This window comes from Caloenas nicobarica, chromosome 6, assembly GCF_036013445.1.
Source record: "Caloenas nicobarica isolate bCalNic1 chromosome 6, bCalNic1.hap1, whole genome shotgun sequence".
NCBI lineage: Eukaryota > Metazoa > Chordata > Aves > Columbiformes > Columbidae > Caloenas > Caloenas nicobarica.
This window is the reverse complement of record NC_088250.1, coordinates 11207107-11219250: the sequence shown is the minus strand read 5'-3', so window position 1 is coordinate 11219250 and position 12144 is coordinate 11207107. Positions and strand designations below refer to the sequence as shown.

General features: G+C 43.3%; 1 protein-coding gene across 3 annotated transcripts in view; it reads left to right on the top strand.

The window, feature by feature from the left end:
• Window positions 1–3966: 3966 nt before the first annotated feature.
• Window positions 3967–12144, top strand: part of UNC80 (unc-80 homolog, NALCN channel complex subunit) — a 127270-nt gene continuing 119092 nt past the window's right edge. For all 3 annotated transcript variants that reach the window (XM_065637635.1, XM_065637633.1, XM_065637634.1), the window contains exons 1-3: window positions 3967–4058; window positions 5325–5373; window positions 11580–11736. In XM_065637635.1, the coding sequence (XP_065493707.1) occupies window positions 3967–4058; window positions 5325–5373; window positions 11580–11736 (298 nt within the window). The remainder of the gene's footprint in view (window positions 4059–5324; window positions 5374–11579; window positions 11737–12144) is intronic.

Genomic DNA, 12144 nt, shown 5'->3' with positions numbered 1-12144 from the left:
GACAGACAGACGTGTGTTCCTGTGCCAGCCTAAGCTGTCAGTGTAGCCTAGTGAACACAGCACAGGTGAATTTTCAAGACACCTTGCTATTGTTCCATTACAATGACCTCCCTGAAGAGTTTGCTTGCTTCCTCTCTATCCCCACTGTAAGGGAAACTAGAGGACTGATTTTGAGGATTTTCTCTTTGCAGTGCCCACTGCTGTGTTAGTATTTAGGTACAGTCAAATGCTGACTGCAAATCTGAAAGCCTCTGCTGCAAGCAGAAGCTCAGTATAGAGTTAAGTGAAATCTTCCAGTATGTAAAGGTCCTTTTTCTCTTGCACATGCAATTCCCAAGTTGCAAGCTGTTTCACTTGCGTAGGTACAGATCAGTTTGGCTTTGTGTGCCCTTTGCGGCGTGTCTGCTGTCTCCAAAACGAGGCAAGAACAAAATTGGTCTCTAGTCCCTATCAAACTAATATAAACCACCTTTGCCACCTCCTGAGTTTAGTGCTGGTCACAGCCTGGCTGGATTGGAGAATCCGCACCTTTGTGACTGCAGTTCTTATGACAGCATTGGCAGTTGATAATTTATTTGCTTTCTGATTTATTTTGCATCAGAAGTTCTGTAACTTCAAACTTCTGTAAAAACAGAGGGATTTAGGTGTCTTTTGTGGCTGCATGATGTTGGAGAGCAGTATTCTGGATTCAAAATGGCAAGTTTGACTAGAGCTGCAATTTGCAGTTACATTTTCAGTTACTACAAAGTAGTAGCTCTGCAGTTTCCTCTCAGTGTCCGTTGGGCTACCTGAGCTCCATTTGCAAATGGCTGTGTGACAGGGCAAGGAGCTGGCTGCGAACAAAGAAAGAGTAAAGAAAATAATTCTTTTTCAAGGCTATTTTTTTGCCTAAAGAGTCCTTCAAGGATGTAACAGAAAGCCAGGTAGAGGTCATGGTATATTATCTTCCTGTTTTCTGAGTGGTAGTTGACACTGACAGGGAAGGAGCTAGCAGGTGATTGCCTCATGTGTGCTCCAGTCCTGCTCCTCTTCTGAAGAGAGGGCGTTTGGATTCCCCTTGGGAGGCTCAGTGAAGTGCTGCTAGCAAGCTTCTAAACTCTGCTCTCCAGGACTGCCTCTGTTCAGGCAGCAATGGTGTTTACTTGGGCAGGTTTGAAACCAATGAATGCCATTGTTTTCCTACTAAACTTGTAGTTTTGTGGAGCTATGTGTTCACATTTTCATCTCTTTCTGTTTACCCCTAAGCAGCTGCCCTGGACTGACCATACTGAGTGTCTCTGGTGTCCCTGCGAATCCGGAGAATTCATAACAGATTTTGGCTGTAGTGTGTGAGCAAGTCGCAGTGCTCTCTTTGCTCTTGTGTTTCCTGTTGTGTAGCAGAGCATGAGAATAATGAGCTTAGGCTTAGAGCAGCAAAGTGGAAGCTATTGTAAATTACTGCTTCTTGAATGCAGGAATAAGGAGAGATACCCATAAAAAATCACCACATCTGAAATGTGATTACCAGCTACTGAGAGAATGCAAGTGTCTTAAACTCAAACCAGTTCAGTATTGTAAATGACTAAAATGCCCAATGGCGCTAATTTTGAGCGTGAGACTATACAACGTTTAAGATAACGTCCACATAAACCATCACTAGCCTGCAACCCTCATCCCTGGCCGAGAGTTAGCAACCCTCTCCTTGTGGAGCTACAAGTTCTAGTTACTCATATTGTTAATGTCCATGAGGAAGACACGGGCTTGCACTTTTTGAGGCCTTAACAGAGCCATTAATTTTTTTTTTCTTTAATTGCAAATAGCATTAAAACTTTCTTTAGTCCTTGTACTTCTCTTGAAGAAGAGTGGTTCTCCTGGTTGATAATTAACTAAAATTCCAGACAAAATTAGACTTCAGATTTGTTGCTGAGGTTATATTTTATTCAATAATTGCATAATACGTTACAGGACTGGAAAAAGCAATTATTTAAAAACAAGTTTATTGCTCGTACTGCATTGTGTTTCACATCTGACTGTCAAGAGAGACACTGTCAGGAATTAAAACTCAAATTTGCTTTCCAAACAAGAAGACTTTGTATAAAAAGTCCTGGATCCATTGAAAAGCTGTGGAGTAGGGAAACTTCTTTAATACATACCTTGCATTTAGAAGTATTTTTTTTTTAACCATCTTCTCTGTGTAGTTAGTTCTAGTAAGATTTTGAAAATCAAGATGATTTTTTTCCTGACTTCACTTAATTGAAGGAAATAAAATAGAAATTATTATAAAAGCTTTCCTGTCTGAGCAAGCTATTTCTGTGAATGAAAAGGCCCTACTTCTGTGCACCAGCAGAAAAAGTTACTGCTACTAAAAGAACCCACCCAAAGAATACAGACAAAACCAACTAGTTTAGCATTTCAGCACTCAGGTAGATTAGTAATTTTAATTATTTAAAACTTTTTGGTTGTAAGCATATTGTTTATGTTTTATTTACCAGATTACCTTCTAATTAACTGTCTTAATACTCCTTTTGTGGAAGAGGGGGATTTTAGCAAAATGTAGACCACATAGGTTCCTGTTTGCCATGAGTGGAGATCAAGATCAGCCCAAGTCACTGCAAGGAAGTATTGGGCTGGGCACCAGAAAAAACTTTATCCCAAGTGGGAGTAAATGCCAGATTATCAAAGTAGTAGCACTGGGTTTTCAGAAAACCTGATTCTCAAAGGGGAATCCTCCCATAAGGAAGGAAATAGGTTTTGGTGATAAGTTCAGCTCCTGTTCCAGGAAGGAATGACCTCAGTGAATCATTAAGTACCTAATATTAAGTAGGAAGATTGAAAGACAGGAAGAAATATGGCCTTGGCCTGTTGAAGCATCTTTCTTTAAACTTGCAATCTTTTTATATATGCAATGGAATATCACATTTTTTGTGTGTGGAAAAATTAACTGATAAGGGTGGACTTGCATTGGTCTTTCATTTTTTTCTGTTAATTACTTGTATACTATCTTCTGATATCTTTAGGTATGTAAGGAGAGCTAATCTAACAGTGGCTGAGAAATAGTTCTAGCAAACGTGACTCAAATATATTAGTCAAATCAGTCTGGTGTGTAGTTAGAAACAAGTAAATCTGCTTGGGCATTCACCAAAGAAGCACTCCCCTCTACCTCTGTTCGTCTCAACTCTTTCTGTGTAAGAAAAACCCAAACTTCCTTGCTTCTGCCACCAGCCTTCACTTTCAGAGCGGGTTTATTACTTCTCTACCCACTCTTGAGATAAACAAGTATCTCCCCGTTTAACAGCCTTGCTCTGCGCTGTATCAGACACTTCAAGGGCACTTGCCTTTTTAGATCCAAGGAGGAGAACTTGGTCTTCCAAACTGTTAACAAGCCCCCAGCACCTCGAAAAGCCCTCTTTCCATTCTGCTCCTCTGCGGCTGTGGAGGACTTTGGTCAGACTCCACCCGGTTTGCAGGAGCAGCCTATTTGACCTTGTCCCCGCTGCAGCCGGACGGCGACGGGGAGAGCCGCTCCCCTCACCCCACCCGTCCTGGGCTGCTCTGCATCCTGCTCCGGCTGCGCGCTGCTGCGGCGGGGAAGCGGGGCGGCAGCAGCCGGCCTGTTGCTGCGGGGCCGCGGGACGCCCTGCCCGGGCGCTGCAAGTTTGGCGGGGGGTGGGGCCGCCCCGCGCCACCCGCCCGCCCCGGCACCGCCTGCCGGCGCCGTGCTGGGAGCTGTCCACAGAGGGAGGTGCTGAAGGCAGGGAGGAAGCAGAGGGACGCGGACATCTTCGCTCCCCTAATTTCCTCCCTGCCTTCTGCAGCCATTTTGCACCAGCAAAGCTGAAGGGAGGTGTAAGAGGGGAGGGAGGGGGTGGGCTGCGAGAGATGAAGGGAAGAGGGTGAAGAGTTACGGAGAGCAAAGAGGCAACCATGGGAGATCCTGGCCGGTGTGTCTGCTAAGACTGGCTCACAGCGGCAGCTGTCATCAGCATCATGGTGAAGAGGAAAAGCTCAGAGGGCCAGGAGCAGGAGAGTGGCCGTGGCATCCCTCTGCCCATCCAGACCTTCCTATGGAGGCAAACCAGGTGAGAGCAGCAAGCCCTGGGTATTTGGGACACAGCTGCAACAGGGCAGTGAAGGGGAGGGGGGGGGGGGGCAGGCCAGCTGCTGCCCAGTGGTGGGGAGGAAGTGGTTGCTGCAGCTGCAACATGAAGGCGTGAAACAAGCTGTTCTCTTTGCACTCAATACAGAGCAATCTGTGTGTGTTGGGGATGGGGGCAGGACTGGAGGCAGTTTAACCTAGTGGCAGTTCCAGGCAGCTTTTTGATTTGACTTTAAAACATCCATGTGTATGTGTGTCTATGCACCTCTCCCCTCCTCTGCCTTGTCTGTCCCCCTCACCCCCACTTTCAAGAGGACTTCTGGAGCTCTGGTACCAGAAGCAGCATCCCTCAGTGCTGCACCAGACTTGCAGATTTGCTTGTACCTGTATTTGCAGCCATTCTGGAAGTGTAATCTATGCTTTGAGAGGTCAGCATGCAAACAGATACGTCAAAGTCTCACCTGATTTCATTGGATTGGAGAGGAATGATGTGTGAGGGGCAGGCTGAATGTATGGCTGGGGGTTTATGTTCCTTGTGAATCTAGTTATAACAGAATTCTAAACTGAAAACATTGCAGAGGCTGTGGGGCTAGGTTGGAAGGTTTGAAGGCCGTGGCTCTAATTTTAAGGCCTCAGACACAAAATCCCTTTATTCCACAGTTTCAGTGTCCTCCAAAAAAGAAAATGCTGTAATAAGGTGACCTGATTAGTTTTTTAATATTTAACTCTGATCCCATTCTGGAAGGGAATGCCAGCAGAGGAGTGGATGTTCTCTACCTACAGGTTACAGGCCTGCATTTCATCATAAGCCATCCACATCAGTGGTTGTGAAGGAAAATACTTAAAACAAAACTGGGAAATAGATCTCTGGCTTAAAAGAGACAAGACAAAGTTCTGTAATATTTAGCACATTTTAAACAGAATATATTGGAAATCTTTCACTGAGGTAAAATGGCTGAAAACTGTCTGATGGAAGACTTTATCCATGGGAACAGGACTTTTCTTGAGGATGGATTAACTACCTCTTGGCTTATCAGTGTGGGTACTTTTGTCTCCTAGAAGAGGTAACAGCATATTGTCAGATGTCATGAACAGGTATCTGAACATTGTTTTGGTCATATGTCTTCCTTTACATTCAGTTTCTCAGCCTTTAGCCAACCTTCTGACATGAGAAAAATCCTAAAAATAACAGAGCAAAATCCACACTTCAAGTACTGGATCTCTAATACTTTTTTCTCCCTTCCTTCAGTGCATTTTTAAGACCTAAGCTGGGGAAACAATATGAAGCTTCCTGTGTGGTATGTACATGTTTCTCTTTTTCAACTCTTATTAGTAATTAACTCTTCATGCAACTCGATCTGAACATGGTCGCTGATCAACAAGTTTCTCAGCTTATGCCAGAAGTGGATTTAGGCCATTTGGCTTAATTTTGTACTTCTATCACATGAAGGATTTGAAACCTTTTCCCATCTAGAGAATTTGGATATCATGTGCATCTCTAGACACAACAAAATAAATTGAATTGTTTATCAGTAATTGAACTGATTAGTAATTAAATAAAGTAAATAATAGTATGGGCAGACTGAACTACTACAACCTGGGTCTAAACTTGCAGCTCATCATATGCATATGTGCTTTCAGATTAGGCTGATGTCATTTCAGTTTGTGATTACTGGAGTTTTTTCACACTGAAAATATTGAGAATCAAAACATTACTAACAGGCTTTAAACAATGTTTTTACCATTGTGCAAGGTGAAAATACCTCATCTACTGGAAAACAGAGGAAGCATGGATTAGCGTAATTAAAGGTTATTACGCAGATACTAATTGTTATTTCTAACTGTATTTTGAATGAAACCTCCATCTGCTGTCTTAAGGGAGGAGAAACATAAGGCATGCAGTAAGTTCAACTAAGATGAGGATCTAGGGAATTTCAGAAGTCCTTGAACTGTTGCTCATCTTGGATGACTTAAAGTACGTTAAGCAGTTGCAACCAAACTTGACAGACTGGAAATACTTGGTCTGGACATGTATCTTAATAGCTTAAAGTACTTAGGTCTCTCTGCAGCAATTTTCTGACTCCCTCTTCACAAGATATTATGTCGAAGATGCCCTAGCTGCTGCTGGGTAATTTTCTTCTAAGAAATCCGTAAATTTTTCAGGGTTATTGCTAGATATCAGATACTGATAGAGGACTGCTAGCTTAGAGTGTTGTTGAGTAAAATGTATTGCATTTCTGGCACACGGAGCAAAAAGCATCATTGCTGGTTTATACCATTGGCAGTTTCTGATTGTTCAGGAAATGGAGCTTATTGCCTTATGTCCTTTACCAGGAGTCTCAGCAGTGGGCAGGAGCCATGCCTTGAGGCACCTATGATCTGAGGCTGTGGCCCCACCTGTGAGCTGATGTCTGTTGCTGTTGGGTAGAGGAACAGAGGTTCCTTCTCTGTGTGTTCTCCATGATGTACTTGTCTGTGAATTCCTTGTGCCTCATGCTGTGCTGTTGGCATCCTATATGTCCCCCAGGCTGATTCTAAAGCACCTTTCTTCTATAAGCAGATATCAGAATTTAGCAAGTGTAAAAAACCAAACCCAAACAAAAAACCCAAAGAAAAACACGCACAAACCACACCAACAACAAACTCACAACACAACAAGCAAAAAAACCAACTGCAAGACAGCATACATCAGATGCTGCAGCCAAGGGAAGGGGAGATCTTGAAAAACACATTTCATGAAGGTCCAATCCATTTCCATCCCTTGCACGAAGGAGAACTCGATTCTTCCCCAACTCTTAACATAACCATTAAATTATGGTAGAAAGCTTTTGAAGGTGGGGCTTAGCTTTGAGCAATTGATGTGATACAGCCTGAGCTGATGCATCTGCCACCTTCTTTTGCTCACGAATTTCCTATTCGTGCCAAAGCACAGGAATGTCTGCCCACATCAACACCTTCTGTATTACCCAGTGGGGCAGCAGAGTGCTGTGTGCATGGGTAAGGGTTTCTGGAACTTGACAGATACTTGGCTTGTTTTCTGAAACATCAAACTGACTATCTAACACCACTGTATTGACTGGTGTGCCTAAAAATACTGTGTACCTGTTATATGATCTGTCTTTTAAAAATTCTCTAGCTAGAATTTTTCTAGGCATGTCTATATGTTGTTAAGTGTCTGACAATGCATATGACACAACATTGTGCAGTATTATATTGTTATTCTTGGCTCTGAACTTGCTGCAGTAGAATTTGTGGCATATTGTGTATTGAGGAAACAGATGCTGGAGGCCTAGATTCAGTGAGTACGGCATCTGATCTGCAACAGCAGATTGCATTGCTTCTTTGAGCTTTGCTTTATACCATAACACTTGAGGAAAAAACTGTCCCTTTCATAGCCTCGTTTTCCTTACCTATACAATCGCACTGACTTCAGCTGATCTATGAATAATAGCCTTTAATCTAAAGATAAATAGCTCCACCCCACCCCCACATGCTCTTGTGCCTCAGTATGGATTTAGTGTTCTTCCTTTTCCCAGTTCTGAAGTTGTTCTGCCCTGGCACAATGCCATTCCCAATGTGCATGAGTCAAAGCTGTAAATGACCTCACAGGAATGTGAGTGCTGTACAAAGCTAATACGATTTTTTGAGTGAGGGTAAGGGACTCAACAATATTATTTAAATTTTTTTACCCTCGATTGTGTTGGGCATGGAAGAACCTAAACATTTCCTGGAGGATCCTGCAAATTCAAAGTTTCTTTTTTCTGTTTTTTTCTTTACTTGTCTTTGAAAATGTAGTAATATGTTTTTGTTTTATGAATGATTAAAGGATAGATGTAAAAAAAAAAACAAAACACCTTAAAAAGCAACTACCTTCATTTTATCTAGCCAATGCACGTGGTTGCAGAAGACTTGAGTTTTTGAAGACAGGAATTTTTTTAAAATAAAGTGCTTGGTATCTGTGTTTCATGCTTGTCGATGTTTGTGCTCTTACTATGTTTAGTAAACAATGGAGCCATACCATCCGCTGTGCTATGAACTCCTAGATTAATGTTTTAGATCTTTTTAGGAACTCTTCCCTATTAAGAGGACCTTCTCCGTACTGACAATACTGTCTGCCTGCATTTTGAGTTCTTTCCAGTCAGTCTGAAGTGACTTTCGCAACAGTCTCTGCTTTCCATCATGATGCAGCCTGAGCTTTGGAAGAACAGGCTAATAAGGTTCCCTATAAGGACAGAAATCTGGTTCAAGAAACGCTAATAGTTTCTCTGTGTTTCTGCCAGGGTCCTTCTCTACATACACCAGGCTAAGCACTGGGCCCTTCCCTTCTAGCTCGCTGCTTTTTTTTTTTTTTTTTTTTTCCTGAGTGAGATCCTCTAAGGCTACTTCCCTGGAGGAGACCTGCAGCTCATCTGGCTCTCCTGAGAGGATGGAACAGGACAGGGAGGTGCTGAGCTCCCCAAAGTCCAGGCTGTCTGGTGGGGATTAGGGACCTGGCTGAGACCTTGCTGCCTTATGCAGTTTGCTGCAGGTACAGCTCCCCTGGGCTTAGAGCAGGGGAAGTTCACACAACTCGAGCAAAGCTGTATAGGGAACCAGGGCAAAGCCCTGCCAGAATTTGGTCTGTCCTATGCTGCTTGCCTAGGCTTCTTCAGGCAGCTACATGTTCCCGTTCCAGCAGCAAAATGACACACAGGCTGACCCTGGTCACAAGGTATTTGACAGCCCCTTTGATTCTTGGTGGAGAACAGCAGCAGTGGGAAGGCAACCAGACAAGACTGCTGCTTCCTGTGAAGACAGATGGCATCACCAGGGTAAAAGGAAAAATACTTGTGTAAGTGGCCCTGAGGGAGCTGAAACACACACACACACACACACACACACACACACAGAGCATCACTGAAAGGGGCTGCCCTTTCTCCAGCCAAGGCATAACACTGACTTCCCTCACTACCACCTTGGCAGATGTTCTTTTTCCTCCTTTGGCACGTGGGGTGTTGTAGGCATGGACAAGCCTGCTGTAAGAAGGTAACTGTTTTCTTAGGCAAGCAGCAGCCCTGAGGCTGCAGTTCCAGACATAGCCATAGCATGACAATATCTCACTTCTGACTGACTTACAGGAAGGTTATTTCAAACATTCTCATTCAGACTTCTCATTGAAGCATGTAACTCCTCTCAGCTGTAGCAGCGGTTGTCTAGTTTATGTGGGGTGAAAATTAGGTCTTTCATCTTAACGTCTGTATGTTTTCTGTAGTAGGTCCTGAAAGTTAGAGCTGTAGCAGACCAAAAGGGAAGCTCTACAGGAGCAAATGCTAACCCAGGGCCTTGTATCTTGAATGTCTGGTGTAGGCAGAAGCTGCTGTGAGCTGGACCTTTATGGAGAACTCTTGTCCAGAGAACTGCGTGTTCTTGTTGGGATGCTTGTGACAGTTATCAGTGTGGGGATTGCTGCCAGCTAGGTCCTGTGCTGACAGTACCTGCACCATGGCAACTGTGTACCAATCACTGCAGGTAGCACACAGGGAGACTCAGTGGTTTCCATGCAGTAGCCTTTGCATTAGCATTTTTCTGGCAACATACAGTATTTCTCTCTCAGGTGCTTGTGATCACATGTGCTGTTTCAGAAAGCTAATCTTTCATTGTGGTACAGAAATATATTTAGCTTCCTGCTCCAAGGCCAGGAAAAAAACAGAGGAATCTGGTGGCTATTAGGAGAGCAGTGTGACTCTTCTACACACTTACGTTTGTTGGCAGCTCTGATGTTTACTGTCAGTATTTCTTCAGGTTCAGTTTGTGTTGCTAGAGGCTTAGTCCTCTGTAAGCATACTCAGTTCTGAATACTCCCCACATTCATCTGTGTAAATCATACAGTCCATCTCCCCTTCTATTTGTGCCCAGTGCTATTGAGCAGTTGTTGTCTTAGGTTGTAAGTACAGGTAGATCTGTGTTTCTCTGCCCCCATGCTGGCCAGAGCGGAGCTGTTATGGAGATGCTGTAAAAACCACAATAGCGCAGCACTGTGCTTGCACCAGGGCATTCTGCTTCTCGATGGAGGAGCTCATGCCTGCCCACACTGTCAGACAGGAGGTGTTGGTCTCTTCTCCCAAGTACTGAGGCACAGGATGAGAGGAAATGGCCTCAAGTTGCGCCAAGGGATGTTCAGATTGGATATTAGGAAAAATTTCTTCACAGAAGCTGTTGTCAGGCAGTGGAACAGGCTCCTCAGAGAAGTTGTTGAGCCACCGTCCCTGGAGGTGCATAAAAGATACATAGGTGAGGTTCTTAGGGACATGGTTTAGTGTCAGTGTTAGGTTAACGGTTGGACTCGATGATCTTGAGGGTCTCTTCCAACCAAAATGATTCTACGTGGCCATCACCCGAGAGAACACAGTGCACAGCTGCTGGGGTCTACAGAGGAGTGCATGTTACCCCTGGTTAGCATGCTACACCTGGGAGTGGCTGGTCATTTAGGAGAGCTAGGTAACGACTGCTGCTCTTTTTGCTTTTCTTCTTTGTAATTAGGTCTGCTCTTACTAGTCCCACAATTTTAGAGGAAAAATCTGTATGACTGGTGTTGAAGGATAAGCTATATGAATCTCGAGTGAGAACATTCGAAGCATCCGTTAGCTCATGAATACCAACAGTTATTTTTTTGCTCAGAGCCTGATAAAATCAGTGAAGCAGCTTGTGAACAAGTAGGTAGCTAGGAGGCTAAACTGTTAGCTTAGGACATGTGTTGTCAGTAATGTATTTCTTCACATCAGGAGCTTCACTAAGGAATATAACTGCTTTTGTAACCTATAAAGAGATCTTTGTATCTGGTCAGAGGAAGAACTCATTGAAATGGTTGGAGCAACTAGCAATAAGGAACTTCCTTAGGGATTTCAAAGGCAGATAGTCTCATTTTGTGTTGCTTGAGGTGGAAGTAATGAACTTGCTGCAGCTATCAGCTCTTTTAAGTGTTAAAAAAAAACATTACATCATGACTCTACAAAAAATTTTGTACACCCATAATTTTTTGTGGCAGGGTGTGAAAATGTTTCCTAAGGCTCATGTACCTTTAATGGGTTGCCCTTTATGTTACACTAAACTGAAAGAGCGTGTGTGTGAGAGAATACCCAGCTCTCAGCTCCACAAATACAGGCTTCATTAGCTCCTGTGACTTCTGACAGGATTACTGGCATACCAGATTAATACCCAGCACAACTGTAAGTCTGGCTTGATGTTGGCACTTACTAATATACATGATCCTTGCCTTTTTTTTTTTTTTAATTACAGAAAATATATTGAGCGGCTTGTTCATTTCTTAGCCCAGTGTCCCTTGTCCATAGGTCTGGTGAACTTTAGCTACAGTCTATGTCTTCAAGGAAAAATATTCTAAGGTGTGCTTTAGCTATATAGTGAAAATTTACAGATCACAGGTTTTTAAAAGAGAATGTTGTATGTGCTAAAAGGTATGTACAGAAATAGAGGTACAGTGTCTTTTTTTCTTTGTTCTTACTTTTAGTCTTTTGAAAGAGTTTTAGTAGAGAACAAGCTGCATGGCCTTTCTCCAGCTCTCTCTGAAGCCATCCAGAGCATTTCTCGCTGGGAACTTGTCCAAGCCGCGCTCCCTCATGTGCTGCACTGCACTGCAACCTTGCTCTCCAACCGAAACAAGCTAGGTTAGTGCTCATTTTTCCATTACCGAAGTTATCAGTCAAAATTTGACAGATTGATGCTCAGGGTTCTGACATATTCTACATCCTAGAATCCCAGTGGTTTGGGATCCATTCTGTGGTTTGCCTTTCTTGATCTTTTGTCATTTATAGGAGGGTAACCTGTGAGAGCCTCCCCAGTGAAGTTAATGGTCTGATGAGCTGAAGAGTCAAAGCAGTTCAATAATACTTTGCTAGTTATTTTCCAGAGATAATAGAGCTAGATTTAGCAAAAGTCTCACCACCCAACAGGCATGGGTTCCCTGAAGGAACACGTATTTCTTTCAAGGCATGGTGCAGTGCCCAATTGCAGCAGGTACTTTTAATATTTTCAGTTAATTTTTTTTCTTCTTTTTGTTCAGACTAATGCATTTG